The 17,912-nt window shown below is 46.1% G+C and overlaps 1 protein-coding gene across 4 annotated transcripts in view; it reads left to right on the top strand.

Moving 5' to 3' along the window:
• ATXN7L1 (ataxin 7 like 1) overlaps positions 1–17,912 on the top strand; it is a 78,630-nt gene that overhangs the window by 54,977 nt on the left and 5,741 nt on the right. For all 4 annotated transcript variants that reach the window (XM_048500690.1, XM_048500691.1, XM_048500692.1 and 1 more), the window contains 6 exons: positions 1,830–2,113; positions 3,134–3,216; positions 5,131–5,387; positions 6,601–6,790; positions 8,198–8,319; positions 10,074–11,010. In XM_048500690.1, the coding sequence (XP_048356647.1) occupies positions 1,830–2,113; positions 3,134–3,216; positions 5,131–5,387; positions 6,601–6,790; positions 8,198–8,319; positions 10,074–11,010 (1,873 nt within the window). The remainder of the gene's footprint in view (positions 1–1,829; positions 2,114–3,133; positions 3,217–5,130; positions 5,388–6,600; positions 6,791–8,197; positions 8,320–10,073; positions 11,011–17,912) is intronic.

Raw genomic sequence — 17,912 nt, forward strand, 5'->3', positions numbered from 1 at the left:
TTTGTGCACATGTTTAAGCGAGTAATGTTCTCTCGTGTGCAAGTTTAAGCGAGTAATATTCTCTTGTACACACATTACAACGATAGACTCAACTGGCACAAAACTGCACTCTGATTGGCTGGAAGGCATTTGTGTCACTCTCTACGGCAGGAAATTTGAAACCACATTAGACCCCCGAACCTCCCCACTGATCTGGATTGGAGACACATTTTTTTATAAAGTTCACATTCAAGTAGGTTTGGGAAAAACATGTAATGGGGGGCGGGGGAGAACCAGGATGAATCTGTTCGGCGGTTCAGCTGTGGGGAATTTGTCGTGAAACCTGGATATTTCGGGTGAGTATCCCGGGATTAGTCGGCAGTGGGAACATCACCAAATACACTCTTTCAGTTGCAACTTTACCAGGTTCTTTTTAGCCCTGCTGTATCTTGTATGCTTTCTTTGAATTTACTAAGTTGAGTTGTGGAAATCTTTTTCCTCCTTTGAAGGGAGGAGATAATCTTCTTGCAATTTATACTGTTTTTATAGTTCACATCTGTGTACACAGACCAAGCCTCTTAAGTGATCCCTTTACAAGTATAGTATAAGCTTGAGGTAGAGAATGGCTTTGCTGTTGATAGTGAACATTGCAAATAATATTGGTGTAATCAGGCTTCAGCATAATTTTGTGCCTAGCAAGGAAATGCAGAAACAAACCTCACACTGAACTGACTGTTCTGCTAAGTCTGCTGTGGATTTTAGGCCTGGCTAATATATAAGTTTCCAAAAGCACCCTGACAGTTTCTCTTGTGGAGTCCTTGAACATTCTGCAGTTTGGAACGTGATGAATATTTCTTCTTATGTGACAGAGGGAGCAACTGCTACCTTTCCAACGGTAAAGAAAGTAAAATACTGGTAAATACACAGCAGTGGTGTTTTTTAGATGGGTAATCAGTGTGACTTGGAAACCGATACCTACATGTACATGAGAACTGTCAAAGAAGAGTGTACTGATATGTGGCACAACTAACATATGGGGCCCCAATATCTTCAGGCTATGAGCACTTCTCCTTCTTGCAGTAGAAATGAGATTGCCTAAAAATGCCTTAATGCAGCAGAAGTAGGAGGAACACAAATATAGAAGGATAAGAATTAGTAAAGGCATGGTAGCTGAGGTAGTAATATATAATGGCCGAACTTATAATAAAACTAATCTGCATGTTGTTGTTTTTAAATACTGTTCAAGTATACCTGTATGGCTTTATGCAAAACATTATATTAATCGTGCAATCATACACGGAGTTACTTCAGTCTAAACCAGTTGGCTTCAACTGTCTGAGTCAGAATGCATTTTGACTGGAGCAACTCAGGATAGTGTCCCTCAGTTTGGGAACACCAAGTTATCAGAAAGTTCTTCGACAGGATGTACAAATTAATTGTGAAACTTTATTCAGAATTTCAGGATTCATGGGTTAGTAATTCTATAGTTAAAATACGGAAATATTTTAGATAAATGAAGAGTTTCTACCGTGAGTGGGGCAGTTTTCACCCATGACACTCTTCCCTCATCAGTATTGTGAATGTAAATATTTTAGTTGTCTACAGTTTGTTTTGGGTGCTGCTAACTAATATGGGTGGCCCTCTGGAATTGGCTAAAGTTTACTAAACATGAGTTTATTCATGTAATTTATTTAAAATTTTATATTCCACATTTCCACTGTACTGTCTACAAGTTACAGGTCGATTCCAGGTGTAGCATAGACTGATGCCATAGCAAGATGGTATGCAGTATAGAAAAAGAATACTACGGTGCAGAAAATACATTTTTTGTTTTTCCTTTGGTATTTCAGTGTTCCCGTTCCCGTAGTCAGTTTAGAGAAAATCCCTAACCTGGTGAAGGCAGATGGTGCCAATGTTAAAATGAACTCTACAACCACTACCACCATCACAACATCGTCATGTTCGTCATCTGCCATACCTACTCCAACCTTGGTTAAATCTGCTTTGACATCTAAATCAGTGCCACCATCACCAGAAAAGATTCTGAATGGCAAAGGAGTCCTAGCGCCATCAATAGACAAGAAGCACCAGAATGGCACTAAAAATAGTAACAAGCCTTACAAGAGACTTTCAGGTAAGCAGCTGTCGCAACATGACTCTGAATGAGATCCTTTCCTTCTTTGTTTAGTAGTCTCCAGTAGCTAATCAGTTCAGTGTATCGCCATACTGGTTAGTTATTGTCCTCCTTAACTAGGCAGTGAGGACAAGAACTGTGTCTCATCGTAAGAGCTTGAAGTATAAGATGATCAGAACTGGTTTACCATTTCCTTCTTCACATTACTAATCAGTTTTAGCTGAAGCATCACTGCAGTTATCTATGAAAAATCTTTTTCCACACTATAAGAGATTTTATACATGCACAAGACTACAATAATCAAGGTCTAGATTATTTTACTCAGAGTGAACAGCAGTATACGCAGGTAAATGTACCAGTATCTTAAACTAGATATGATTGAATAAGGGGTTGCCACAGTGCAGAAATTTTCCAGTTGGTCAGCTACAGATGGGAACTTGTTGCAGGTCCTTATTAAACTTCTTTAAGTTCCAGAAGTGTAGATAATAATAACCTGATAGTAATTCTGCTACTGCATCTTCCACTCCTTAAAACAGGGACCCCCAACATTTTGAACACCACCCTAAAATGGCTACCATGGGGGGGGGGGGGAGGGGGGGGGCCAAACCCAAAATGACTGTCTCAGGATGCAGAGCCAACACAATACCTCACTTCTCCTGGGAAACAGGAAATCCTGAAGGGGGTATAGAATCACACAATCAGGAAAGCCCAGTTGCGTACCAGTCCTCCTCACCCTCCAGTGGAAAACTTTCATTTGAATGAGGGAAGCCAATAACCAGCCTTGCCTTACAATGGCCACATCCATTTCCAGAAGAGCTCAGCGAGCACCAAAGGACATACTGGCAGATGCTATGGGGAACCCTGCTTTAGCACATTCTCACTATGAGGTAGGATAACCTTTCCAAAAGAAGGTACAATACTTTTAGGTTTCTGTTCTGATCGGCAACCTTACTGCATCTTCAATTTCATTCACAGGATTGTATCATAGTAATCTGTGTTCACCATATTTATTTTATACAGAAAGAGAGTTTGACCCAAATAAACACTGTGGAGTATTGGATCCTGAGACAAAGAAGCCCTGCACAAGATCACTCACTTGCAAGGTAGTTTTAGTTCTTTTCTGAAATAGATTATGCTAGCCGAATTCGATTAAAAAAAAAAACTAATGTGAGTTGAAGTAGCTATTCTTTTGCTTTTACAAGAGTGCTTGTTGTGATTCTCGCCTAATTGTTTAGTTGTAGTATCCACATTTACAGGCTGGGGAAGGGACTGAAGCTGCCTCCCCCTCCCGATGAGCTCATGAATGAGCTGAAATTCAAAGTCGCATTCTCTGTTCATTGCTAATGCTTAGCAGTTAAGAGCAACACCTTTCAAGCTGCGGATATTGCTGTGTGAAATATTACTAAAATGATGACTCTAGAAGAGCAATGCTAGTAAAACATAAATGGCAGGCTTCTCTTTTGGTCCTGTGGCTAGCAGTTCAGGACTAATTTCAGTCATATGATAGTGTTGTTATAGTTAATGGGCCACACTTTGTGGGGTACCATCCTCTGCTAAATCATTTCTTCTTCAGAGGTTTACGTTCAATGTGGGAAGAGAGGATGAGGCATATAGGTGCACCTGAACAGGTTGTCAGCTATGATAATAAATTAAACATTTTTCTTCAGTGAAATATGGCCTTTCTGAGGCTGTTGCTTAGTGAATTATGAAGAACATGCTGGGCACAGTGATTCCTCGCCCAACTGGTTTACAAGTCATGGGAGACCTATGCTCCACTTTAAGTGACTAGAGCACTGGAATGCCCTTCTTTATAACAAGCAGCATAAATAAAATATTGGTTCATTATGGGAAAGTATTGATAGAGATGTTACATCTCTATCCATATTGGACATGTGCCATCCTCTGCTAACATAAAAAACAAAACTTCCTTGCTGCTCTCAGGGGGAAAGAACCCCATTAAAAGTTTGTTTCATAGCAAGGTGAGTATTGTTAGTACTTGCTTACAATCTATCTATGCAGCAGTTTAACTGAATTTATTCTGCACAGATAATGATATATATTACAATTATTTGCTTAGTCTGTGCTCTCACTGTGAATTAAGGTGGATCGCACATTAAGCACTGCAATGAAAAGTACAAAACATACAATGCAGTACATAACAAAACATGCAAATTAAACTTGATTATGAAATTAGCAGCTACAGACTCAAAAAGTGTTGCATGCACAGTAAGGTAGTATAATACAAACAAGTAATGCAACAGAGCAAATAAACTGTACAAGAAACAAAACAATAAAAACTACTGCAGGTTTGCCAGTCTTCTCCAATTGAAGGGCACGTTCAACATGTTCTAGGAATACAATTAGTGGAATATGTGGTTCTTTAGAAAACAATGTGAACAATTCCAGGTAAGTAACCATGTTAGTTTGAACCAACAAAATATAATGGAAGTCCAGCAGCATCTTAAAGACTAACAAATGTTTATTCCAGTATAAGCTTCTATCTGTAAGAACTTCCTTCATTGGATGCACTTCTGACTGCTAAATCCCCATTTGATGTAAGGATACAGTTTTCATGGCAAGTATTCTTATCACAAAATTAGTTTTATTAAACAGTTCTGACACTAGTGATGTGTAGCTGTTAAAGTGTTGAACTGGCATCTTGGAGACCACTCTACCATGGAAGCTTGCTGGGCCAGTCACATACTCTCAGCCTAACCTACCTCGCAAGGTTGTTGTAAAGATAAGGTAAAAATGGGAGAATGTTGAAAGCCATTTTGGGTCCCCCTTGGGGAGAATAGTACTATAAATAAGTAGGCAAATAATTTTTTTTTAATGATAGGGCTGACTTATTAGCCAGTATGAAATAAATAATAGAATGACAGTTTTCTATTGTCATGGCAAAAAATATTTTAAGTGGCATTTTGTTTAGCTCTTAAATTATTTTTTAAATCAGAAAATGAATAATGATTCTTATATGTACACACACATACTAACACTATAAACAACCTGTTTTTAAGACTCATTCACTGAATCATCGGCGAGCAGTTCCAGGCCGCAAGAAACAGTTTGACATTCTTCTAGCAGAACACAAAGCCCGATCCCGGGAAAAAGAAGTAGCAAAAGATAAGGAACATCCACAGTCTGTAAGGGAAACACATCAGAGCCAACCTGTACCAGCACAAGACCTTCTATCAGGAGCTTCAGTAAACTCTGGGCAAGAACCCAAAGGAACATCACCTGCAAAATCCAGACCGCCCAATTCAGTATTTCCTAGGTAAGTAGTCTGTCCAAACACAGGGTTCTGGAATGCCAGGAGGGCAGGCAAACACACCTGGAGTTTTAGCTGATGTTCTTTTTTGCATTCTGCCTGAGCAAATGTTAGAATGTCAAGTGAGGGCATAAAATAATGCAGCTTGGAAACGGAGGGTATCCAAATTGGGTAGATGATTGCACAGCTGCAAAGAGACTTCCTAGATCCAGACTCTCTCCTTCATTACTAGAAAGCAGAGTGGGATTGAAACTTTCTGCCTCCAGTCTCCTCCAGCACCTCACTGAGCAACTTGAAATGCTGCTCCTGGAGGAATGGGGAGGGGGATTTTAAGGAGCCAAATGGGCTGTGGTGGGGGAGGTAATAAGAACAGTTCTGTTCCATTGGTCAAATGGTATTCTGTAAACATATATTGTTTGTATCCTGTCTGTTTGCTCTATGTATTAAAAATACCTGTAGTATGTCAGGATTCTGCTGTGAGGAGAGCAGTAGTGCAGGTGTTATTCAAATAGACAGCCTCAAGCTTACCTCCAAGGTGACTAAGCTTGCTACTCTCCCAATGTGGGACTGCACAGAATACCCGCAAAGATGAAATATAGCGCTGCACTTACCTGTAACTGTGGTTCATCGAGTGAGTTTCTGGTCAGGCACACATCTCTCTCTCCTATCCTGCCGTGGGTTATAATTGGACTACTGCACTGCCTGGTCTCTATTCATACCTCTCTGGCTGCTGCGGTGGTAGAAGAACTGAGTGAAAGGCATTCCTCCACCTCCTGTCATGTGACTGTTTGGGCAGGAAAGTTCCCACCTAAACAGGTAGGGAGGGGGAGTGAGTGCTCCTTACAGAAATAGTTGAAGGAGAAAAAGCTTTCTACTCAATCTGAGGCTGGCATGCACATGCACAGTTCCAGTGTGCAAAGAAACCCACACCAGTTTCAGGTAGGTGCAACACTGTATTTCTGGAGAAAATGAGCTTGGATATAGAGGATTCTTTGACCACCAGATATCCTGCTCAGACCAGTTACTGGATAGGATCCTTAGGCTTTTTCTGTCTTTGGCTCACTCTCACTAGGGAGGAAGTCTCTTTCAACTCAGTGGGACTTGCTCTTAAGTAAGCATGTGTAGGATTGCACTGTAAACCTCTGAGCTTGGGAAGCTACTTATAGAGCCTCACATTGTTGTTGATAATGCAACTTACCTTTAAAAACTCTTCTTTTAGACCCTCTTCAAATAACATAAATAGTACAAGTTCTTCAAACCACAGTGGGTATCCACAGGAACTGCCTTTGCCTTCCATGATGGGAGACTTGCCTAGTCGATTATCCAGTGATGAAGGGGAAGTGGATGGATCTGAAGAAGCTGAAAAATTAGACTGCCACTATTCTGAACACCATCCAAGACCTCTTGGGGTATGTCTCTTTCTTCCTTTCTCTTTAGTAAGAGACCTTTATGACCAGCTATGTGTGTCCTTGTGGAGAAAAAGGGATCTTATTGTCAAAGCTTGAGTACTGTGCAATAGCATCCCTCACAGACAAGCAGCTTTGTTCAAAAGGTAGAGAAGGGGATAAATGAAAATATAACAGTCTGGTAACTTGCCAAAGTAAAAAAAAAGATTTTGAGGTGGAATTTCTGTTGTTCCGCATCAAAAAAAGTTTTAAAGGACTCTAAGCCAACAATGTGGACTGAAAAGTAACTGAATAAATTAATGATAACTGGTGATTTTAATTTGAAACAGGTTATTGATGGAAAATAAATCTTTACTTACAGATCCAAATAGACCTCTTCCCTGAGAATGGAACTTCCATGCCTCCCTGATGCAGCCTCCCAAAAATAATCCCTGAGAGCAGTGGTGGGATTCAAATAATTTAACAACCGATTCTGGTGGTGGGATTCAAATAATTTAACAACTGGTTGTTTACAAGCACCGTTTTAACTACCAGTTCTGCCGAAGCAGTGCGAACTTGCTGAATCCCACCACTGCCTGAGAGGTTATTGGGCATAGTTGCATACTGTGTGCCATTTCCCTGCAGTAAGCACAGAAGCAGCTGTTGAACCCTCCTGGGATGGGGCAGCTAAACTAAACTATACAACACTGAAGTGTGACTCCTCATGCCTCAGCTGGTAGGTAGTCTATCATATGTCCCTTTCACGACCCAGTCAGCTGGAGACCAAGGGACGGGTCAATGACCCTCCTAGGAATAAGATCAAGACAGTCACTTTTGCAGTGTAGCACATTTACATGGTGAGTTTCAGAAACCAATTAATTTGGCAGCTGTAGCCAGTGAAGGTCAAAGTACTGGTTTCAGACACAAAATATAATTAAAGTGATTTATTAAAACTGTGCAAAAATAAAAAAGCAGTGGGCAGTGAGGATAAAATATCAAAGCTAATTTTAAATAACTAAAAGGTGAGGTTGGTCCCCTGTGTAAGCACCCCAGGTCATTACTGATCAGTGGGGTGACATCACATCACGACATTTACTAGGAAAACATTTGTTCATGAGATGATTTGCACTGCCTTCCTCAGTCATCTATACTTTACCCCACTTTACCTATAAACAGGTGTTTCTTCCTGCATTCCATGTAGAGAAAAATCCCTGTGTGTCGGTAGACACTGATAAAATTGCTTAAAGAATGAAACCAAATGCTTAGGTACATGATAGAAGCCATTGTGTAATTATTTTCAGCTAGTTCAGGTAAATGACTGCCTGTTCAGAATTATTTTAGCAATTCTAAATTCTTGTAATATGTTAATCAAGAATGTTACTATAGATTCTACTGATTGAAATAATTTTACTTTTTTCTTAACCTATTTAGTTTTGTTCATTTGGAAGTCATCTGATGGGAAGAGGGTACTATGTATTTGATAGAAGATGGGATCGTTTTCGACTTGCGCTAAATTCTATGGTAGAAAAGCACTTGAATTCACAAATGTGGAAGTAAGTGAATGGTTTATGCTTTCTGGGTCTGTCTCCTGCATTTCTCATTTCTTGCCATTGTGAACAACACTGATGAAATTGTGCAAAGAAAAACGTGCTCTAATAACGTAATGGTAATATGTCAGTGCCAGCAGCTCAGAAATAAGCACACTGATTGAATAGTCATTATAATTGTGTTGTGAAGCAAAGTTGTGTTCAGTCCTTCTCCATTCTACCCCCCCCCCTGCCCCCACCAAACAAGGTAAGTAGAATACCAAATCCTAGGACCTTTCACCTGTACTTTACAAATGGAAGCTGTATCTACTCAGGTGTTGTAATGGGTACTTCACTGGAAGCATTACCTCATTGAATGATGGCAGTGAAGAAGGCTAATTCTGTGTTGAGAACTATGCAGAAACTAGATCAAAATAAAATCGTCAATATTGTTGTGTCACCCTGAGGCACAGTTGCCATGTAGAGTAGTTCTTATGCCTTCTCAGAAAAGAGATAAGAAAATGCAGAAAAGACTAAGCAAATAGATCAAAGAGTTTCCCAGATAAGAAAAAGACTAGAGCCTTTGGGTTTGTTCAGAAACAAAAATTTCAGTTTGGCCTAGTTAGGAACTGGTGAAGCCCGGAGCATGGTTTGGGGAAACCAAAAGGAAATGTAAGTGGATATGGGATGCGTACACTGACGTAGTGGCATAGGAGGTTAAGAGCTCGTATATCTAATCTGGAGGAACCGGGTTTGATTCCCAGCTCTGCCACTTGAGCTATGGAGGCTTATCTGGGGAATTTAGATTAGCCTGTACATGCCCACACATGCCAGCTGGGTGACCTTGGGCTAGTCACAGCTTCTCAGAGCTCTCTCAGCCCCACCTACCTCACAGGGTGTTTGTTTTGAGGGGGGAAGGGCAAGGAGATTGTAAGCCCCTTTGAGTCTCCTGCAGGAGAGAAGGGGGGGGATATAAATCCAAACTCTTCTTCTTCTTCTTTAATATCTCCACACATTATTCCTTTTCACATGTTACAGTGAGTACTGGTACATCCTTTCTATTCCTGTGGGTATCTGTTAGTAACGAACAATAATGTGGATACCCACTGTGGTTTGAAGAACGAACAATATGTGCTCACTCCAAATGAAAGTGGGGACCAGTATCTGAGTAAATGTGGGGTTTAAATCATATAGTCTTCTATATGTGCATTGAATAAAACGTGAGAGTTACACAATAAAGAAAATTAAGTTTGTACTGTACACAGATTGTGCATGTGTTCACCTAACAGGAGCATGGCTATGATCTGTATAGGTGCTTATGTGTAGTAGAAAATAATAGGGAAATTATACTATGTGGGCCTTCTTGGTGCAGGGGGAAAGTGCTTCCCACTTGACTGGATTTTGTCTAGGATTGGGATAGTAGTTGTACAGCTGTGTATTTGTCCTACTGATCACCTCTGTTTAGAAGCAGACTGATTTTATTTTATCTCAACTTGGATAGAACCTGCATAGAAGATAGAATTTACATAGATTTCAGCATTTATTGTTATAGTTGTAAGACTCTGGGAGAAAATACAGAACTTATTAAACAGATTGGAAATGTTATCCTCGGGGGAAACTGAGAGGTTTATTTTTGGCTTTTTTGTAGTTAGGTTTTTAATTTTATTGTTCAGCACCTCTAGAAAGGTTGTTCTTTACTGAATGACATTTGGCAGAAGAAATGTGTATGATGTTGGAACAAAAGATCTCTGACCCCTCAATGTGTGTGTATTTTGTTTTAGGAAAATCCCTCCTGCAGTCGATAGCCCTGTGCCCTCTCCAGCAGCACATATCACAACCTCTTTTCCAGCATCAGTTTTGCAGCCTTTCAGCAATTCCAGTGCAGTGTATATTCCTTCAGTCCCAGTGAGCTCAAGAATCCCTTCTTCCTACATAATGACTTCGGCCATGGTATCCAATGCAACTTTTGTGACGTCTGATACGAATTCTATTACGTCACACACCACTGCTTTCCCCCACGTAACTGCCAGTCTGAGTATCCTTGACTCAGCATTTAAGACTCCGTCAACCGTGTCACCAGTGCCAGCAGTCGTTCCTTCCCCGTCCCACAAGCCATCCAAAACGAAAGCCAGCAAATCTTCAAAAGTCAAAGATCTGTCATGCCGCAGCGACGAATCTTCAAGAAACAAAAAGAAAAAGCCGCCGTCTTCTTCCTCCACAGTATCCTTGCAGAATTCCTCTTCCTTGTCTTCGTTTTCAGGGTCCCATAAAAAGAACTGTATCTTGAACCCAAGTTCGAATTTGAACTCTTATCAGGCCACATCTTCTTATAACAGTATGTCTGTGCACAGCACAAACAATGGAACAACCCCACTCAGTGCCAAACTGGAGCCCTCAGGACGGACTTCATTATCAAGTAGTTCAACAGACTCAGTGAAACATATGAGCATTGTTGTAAGCAGTATCGACTCCTCTGGTTTGTCTGTACCTTCCCTTGTTCATCATTCTGGGGACCACTCCCTGGCAGCACACAATGCGGTGTCTTCTCTGCCCCTTTGTTTTGACAAATCAGAAGGGAAAAAACGTAAAAACTCTAGTTCTAGTAACAAAGCCTGTAAAATCACTAAATTGCCTGGTATGAATAGTGTTCACAAAAAGAACACCGCCAATCTTATTTCTACGGTGCCAGATAATCCAAACAGCTCCATCTCTCGGCAGGTAAGGAATTCCTCCACGTCTTTCAACAAGTCAGATGTTATTTTCTGGAAGCAAACTGGGGCAAAACAATTTGCCCAGGTTCATTAGTCTGTGTATTGTTAGACGTAATTTGAATACTGGAGCTCCTGTGGCAGCACATTATCTTTGTTTCGTTCAGACGTGTTCTCTTCAAGTTCGGGGAAACTGCTGTGGTAACTTTTTGCAGAAAAATAGCTGTGCAAAGCGCTGATTGGCTTGTCCCCGTGTAATCATGAACCAGTCTTTACCCTTCTCCTACTTCTGTATACTTTTTTTACTTTAAAAAAACCCATTTCCATTTTCGATAGAAATTTATTTGCTGCCTTGTTTTATTTTAAGTGGGCAAATGTAAAAGCTGCAGGTTTTTTTTTTAAAAAAGACAGCTTAACAGAAGTGTGGTATGTCCATGAAAGAAATGAACATTAACTCAGTAACGTTTGTAATTTCAGACTGGCAGCAATTCATTTAGGTTAATTTGAATTTTGCGTATTTGAGTTTTATCTCTTCCTTTCTCCAGTGACCTCAGGGTGGTATTTAGGGTGGTTCTTCTCACTTTATTGTCAGAACTTCTCGGTAAGGTGGTGTCTGATTGAAAGTGGACCTGAGTTCTTCATGGCTTAACAGGGATTGGAAACAGATTGTAGTCGTGCCCGCGAGGTCAGCGCAAGAACGAGACGAGACGCGGTGATAACATCTGGTGGAGAGCGCCAGCAGTGGGAGCGCGGGTGTCCGTGTTCCTAGCGACTCTCTTGCGTACTGGTTCTTGGCACCTTTTATTATGATTCTAGCGGGGGCGTGTAGGAGGGCGGAACGGGGGGGATTCCGGGAGAGCGGGAGACTGAGAGATCATCATGTGATGCATGATCTCACCTGGCTGCTACGTGCGGAGAGGAGCATCAGCGTCTGGGCCTAATCCTCACCTGGGGGCAAGACCATTGTCCCTTTGTCCGGGACACCCGGTGGTTGTGAGCCAGGTAGTTCATGACCCGTGACTCATCGGGGGATGAGGGGTGGGGGAGCGGTGCGACCAGAAGGCCGTAGGAGCGCCGGTGTTCCAGCGCTCTACTTACGGTGCTGCTGGGTCAGCAGTTCATCCCTACATCTCCTCCTTTTTTACATTTAGAAGGGAGGCCGAATTGTTAGGGGGCGATTTAAGGGGACGCTCGCCTCCTCCACCGTTTGGCCAAGCTGGCCGAGCTGCTTGTGCAACATGAGAACTTGGTTGCGATGCAAGGGAAAGTCGAGGGGTTTCTTACACATGTTACAGGCAATATTAGATACACATTGAATGAAACAAGATCCGACGATGAGGCACACAATCAAGCCAATGCAGAGCTGTACAATAGCACTCAACCATCCCCCCGGTAGCCAGCTCCAGAGGGCTGACCACCAGTGGGGCAAAACGTCATACTTCAGGCTAGATACAACATCTTGCAGTTCACGCACTTTCATATGAATCAAATGGGAATTATCAGAAAGATTAAAACAACACATATCATGTACATTCTCACAACCTTGGTGATGTAATAACAACAAATAATCAATAGCGTCACGATTATCTAAAGTCGCTTGACGAAGTTCCTGCTGCTCGGAGGCCAGGGCATCCAGAGCAATGGATGTCGAGTTGATGGACTTCGCAAGGGCACAGGCCAGCCGGCCAATGGTCTTGGCGTTGTAAGAAGCGAGTCCGGGGACTCCCACTAGGGAGGTCGCGAGGGAGACGAACTCCGCTTCGGAGAGGGCAACCGCATCGCTCCGGCAAGAAGGGTCGAGGGGCAGAGTGGAGCGGCGGCGGCGCCGCCCGGGCTCCCGGGATGGAGCCTGAGGCAGGACGGTGGTGAGGCGGCTAAGGCAACAGAGAGTCCCGGCAGAAAGCCGAGCAGGGATGTAGTTGAAAGTTCTCTCCCCGCAAGTCCAGAACCAACCCTTGGGGAGCAAGATATTTCCGTACATGGGGGGGAATGTCCTCCGTGTGCATGCAGTTCCAGTTGGCCGAGCCGGTGAATGGGCCCGGGTCGGTTTCTCGTCTTGCCGCGCCGGCAATGCGCGCAGGTGTTGGACTTGTGATCAGCGCCAGTCTTGGTGACACGGGCGAGAGCGCCGGCCGGGCCGGTTTGGACGCCGTGTCCCCAGTCAGCCATCATAGAGATCTTGATGGACGAAGCATTCATAAAGGGGCTTAAGCCAGACTCCGCTAGGAAGTCTCCAGGGGCTTTGCAAACGGGGAGCAGGCAGGAGCTTAGCAGGCTCCGGACTCCTAGGTACTGGCCCAGGCAGAAGGACGAAACGTTGGCAGCGGCAGCAAATTGCTCCCAGATGTTGATTTGGTCAAAGCTCGTCAGGGGGTGGCCGACTGCCACTGGCAGGAGGCAGCAGAGCAGGCAAAGGATGGTGGCCGCCGAGTTGGCAGTGATGATTGCAAAGAGGGCGGCACAGAGATTCTCGGGCGTCTCGGGGTGGCCTTGCTGGCGCAGCAGCTCTTGAGCTTGGCTGGCGGTCGCCTTGACATTCCCCCAGGTCATCCGGGTCTTTGGACCATCTGGGCGTCGGTGGCGGCGTTTCCGTTGAGGCCGCTGGGCGGGATCCTCCAGAGAGATGCGTTCCATCTCTGGGATGGGGTTGGTTTCCTCCTGGTGCCATTCCATGGGCTGGCCTGTCATGGCGAGTCGGGATCCACAGGAGATCTGTAGGAAGAAGGACTGAAACACACCCCCTTCCCCAGGTTATAGGAGGGGGCTGGGTCCTGCCAGGCTTGGAGAGCCGATGGCAGGAGGTCAGGATCAAGTTTTTGTTGGATTTTAGTGTTTGATATAAGAAGACTATATACGAAGGCTTATCCTGCAGCCTGCGTAGGGGTTGCTTTTAATGCTGTTGGGGGCCGCCTACTCCTCTTTCTTTAAGTTGTTTGACAGGGAGGGCAGAGGGTAGGCGATCCCGATGGAAGCTGGCTTCAGAGCGTCATCAGGGTGCGCCAAGTCGAGGGTCCGAGCCTCAAGGGAGGAGGGGGCGAGCGGACCCTGGGGGAATTGTGGGTATGCATGCTAATTTGCAACACAAAGGGGACTTTGGGAGCGCCTTTGGGGGTGACGAATACATCAGGGAGGTAAGGCGATTAGGCAATAGGGGTGGATTTCCACACACAAGGACAAGGGGGGTTTTCTTTGCAAGGGGAATGTACTTACCGTGATCTTGGTGGTTAACGCAGGAAGGCTGGAGTGGTGCTAAATTTGTGACCGAATTATCTCAGGGAGATGCTGCCCGCCGAGACCGCTCCTTAAGGGGCGGCTTCGGTCGAGCGCCAGGGCCTGCAAGTTGAATTCATACAGCTGCCCTGCGCTTTGGCAAACACCACCCACCCAAATCATGAGTGGATCTGTGTTTGCAGCAACCCCTTGAGTTGGGGCCTGTCCTGGCAGTGCTGCGGTACCAGGATGGGCCCAGATTTTAATCCAGGGAGGGCCAGTCAGCCAAATTGGCCCTCCCGCCTTTGCTGGTTGAAGAATAGAAGGGAGAGAAACGGGAGGGAAAAACAGTTTCTTTGCGGGAATTCGAATGTGAATTTCAGAAGGCACAATCAGGATCAATGTCCTATGTGATGGGTTTATCCATCCCAGACTAAGGTTGTTTTGACCTGACTCATGAGGTCCCTTCCCCAGAGGTTAACATGGATGTCCAGAACGATGGGGCGGACAGTGAGCGGCCGCTCAAGTCCTGGGCTGTGGACCGTGAGTGGGCGGATGCTCCGTCTCGCGGTTTGTTTTCCCCCCACCCCCCAGATGTGCGGACAGGTCTCGGTTGGCCATTGGTCAGGCCACTCGGCTGCCCTGATGACAGTCACATCAGCGCCGGTGTCCACCAGGCCCTTGAACAGACACCCCTCTATAGTGAGCTCCAGGTACGGGCGGGAGCTTCCGATGGGTGTTTCCACCGCTGCGATGGTGGTGGTAGCTGCGCCCTGATGGCTGCCGGGGCTCGTGGCCTTTATTGCATTGGCGGCGGGCAGCGCATGGGGCAGGAGGATCAGCTGTGCGCAGCTGGTTCCGCTGGGTAGCTCCTGCGGGATGTTTGTCCAGACTTGGAGGTGGATGGGTCCCTGGTGCGTGGAGTCGATGACTCCGGGGATGATGAACAACCCCTGCTCAGCTGCGGAGGCCTTTGGCAGCACCAGCCCAATGGTCCCCGTTGGGATGGGGTCGCTATACTGGGTTGGGGCAACGAGGACCTCATGGGGGAACTTAAAGGAGATGGGCTGGGTGCATGTGAGCGAGATGCCACGAGAGGGGGGTGGTTTGGGTGTGGGTCTTGGTGTTTGGGGCTGCTCTAGTACTCTCCCCCTTGGTCCTGGGCTGGGGAGATGCCCGGTAGCGCGAAGTTTCCCGACGGGCAATCGCTTTGCCCGTGGAAGCCTTTCTGGCACCGGGGGCAGCGGGTTTTTGGCGGCCTTGGGGGTCTTCGTCTCCTGGGGGGGATCCTCCTCCATCGGGATTGTAGGCCCCAGCGGGGCTGCCTACACTCCCTCCGGAAGTGTCCTGATCTGCCGCAATTGAAGCAATCATCCTGGGGCTGTCCCCTGGCGGTGGAGAGTGCTGCGGCGAGGAGACTAGCTTGGTGGGCGGAGGATCCGATGCCCTGGCAAGCCTTAAGCATATCGGCCAGTTCAGGATCTTTGCCTAGGCCTGTGATTGCTCTGCGGCACTCAGTGGAGGCGTTCTCCTTGGCGAGGCGCATGAGGAGCTCGTTTTGGGCCTCCTCGCTATCTACCTGCCTCTTGAGAGCCTCCTGGAGCCTGTTCACAAATTCAGCGTAGGGCTCTTGGGGTTTTTGCCGGATGGCAGAGAAGCTTTGGGTTGGCTGGCCGGCATTGGGAACCTTGATGAACGCCTTGTAGGCGCATTCAGAGGCGACCGTAAGGGTGGCCTCTGGCAGGACAATCTGATCGTTGGGGTTGGCGAAGGCATCGAAGCCGTAAAGCTGCGCGGCAGTGTAGGCGCCGCCCAAGGCGGCTCCCCTAGCGAAACATTGCTGGCGGAACTCGCTTTCCCAGATCACATATTGTGCAGGGCTCAAAAGCATGCGAAAGGTGGTCTTCCAGTCATCCGGAACCATTAGGTGATTCCTTGCGACTGCTTCTAGCATGCCTCTCACATAGGGGCTGGTGATTCCTACGTCTCGCATCGCTTTGCGGAGCTCAGTGAGGATGTTATAACCTAAAGGGCGGTACTCGACAACCCGCCAAATAATGCCACCCTCCCCCTCGGTATCTGTGAAGTGAACGGGGCATAGGGCGAGGATATCGGCATCGTCTTCCGTCAGGGTTTCCTTTTTTCGCAGGTCGTGGCTAATACGTTCTGCGAGGGTTTTGAAACCCGCGCCATTACGTGGCGCTGACGGAGGTGCTGTGGCTTCAGAAAATGAAGGCGGAGCAAGGGGAGGGGGCGGCCGAGCCGCGGGAGAATTTGAAGGAGGCGGGGGCGCAAGGGGGGCAGAAGGAGGACAGGCGTCCAATTTAGAGGATAGAGAAAATTCTGGGGGTGAAACTGAAGCTGAAGGGTCGAAAGGAGGGCGATCTACAGCAAGGGAGCCATAGACCTGCAGTCTCCACGTCAGTAGCAGTGACATCGGCGCCCGAGGCTCTGTGCGAAGAGTGCGCCCGATGTTTTCCCAATCCTTAAGATTCAATGTCCCCCCCTCCGGGTACCATGGACATTGAGCTTCAATCTCCTCAACCAATTTGCGCAGCTCCCCTCTCTTTATGGAGACCCTGCCGCATTTCGCTAACGCTTTTAGTTCGTTAACGTGCTTGTCATAAGCCCTGCTTTTGCAATCTCCCATACTTACCGGTGTTTCGTCGGACGAGAGAGTGTCCTAGAACTCGGGTCCCTGGATGCGCCGATCCAGCGGACGTCGGTACCGCGGCCCTTTCCCAGGCGACGGTAAGCAGGGTGGAGGTTCGAGGATTCCCGGGTTTCGGCACCAGCTTGTAGTCGTGCCCGCGAGGTCAGCGCAAGAACGAGATGAGACGCGGTGATAACATCTGGTGGAGAGCGCCAGCAGCGGGAGCGCGGGTATCCGTGTTCCTAGCGACTCTCTCGCGTACTGGTTCTTGGCACCTTTTATTATGATTCTAGCGGGGGCGTGTAGGAGGGTGGAACGGGGGGGATTCCGGGAGAGCGGGAGACTGAGAGATCATCATGTGATGCATGATCTCACCTGGCTGCTACGTGCGGAGAGGAGCATCAGCGTCTGGGCCTAATCCTCACCTGGGGGCAAGACCATTGTCCCTTTGTCCAGGACACCCGGTGGTTGTGAGCCAGGTAGTTCATGACCCGTGACTCATCGGGGGATGAGGGGTGGGGGAGCGGTGCGACCAGAAGGCCGTAGGAGCGCCGGTGTTCCAGCGCTCTACTTACGGTGCTGCTGGGTCAGCAGTTCATCCCTACACAGATTCTTTCTAGTCCAAGCCCACCAACCCATCTACTTCACTGCACTAGTTTTCCATAATAACTATAAGAAAGGAGCTTCTGGATATAGTCTGAAATTGGATCAGGACCACAGCAGTGTTGGCAGTATCCCAAGCCCCAAATTAAGTGGAATGTACAAAGCTTCCCAACCTAAGTATTGTGTTCAATGGGGCATAATTCATGCTCACTTTTTTTCCTCAGCTTCAACTAGCTTGGGAAGCTGATACAATTTTATGCTGATCAAGATCATTACTAGTGCTTTATGTTCTCTGCATCTTATGCCAAAAAAATTAATTTTGTGTCTGTATATTTGATGTAAGACATTGGCAGTCTGGGTTCTTGTGAACTGCAGTATGGGTAACAGTGCTCCTGTTGTTTTATCTCCAAGAGGGAGTATTATTCATGAAAGGAGAAATAAATTGT

This window comes from Sphaerodactylus townsendi, linkage group LG06 (genome assembly GCF_021028975.2).
Source record: "Sphaerodactylus townsendi isolate TG3544 linkage group LG06, MPM_Stown_v2.3, whole genome shotgun sequence".
NCBI lineage: Eukaryota > Metazoa > Chordata > Lepidosauria > Squamata > Sphaerodactylidae > Sphaerodactylus > Sphaerodactylus townsendi.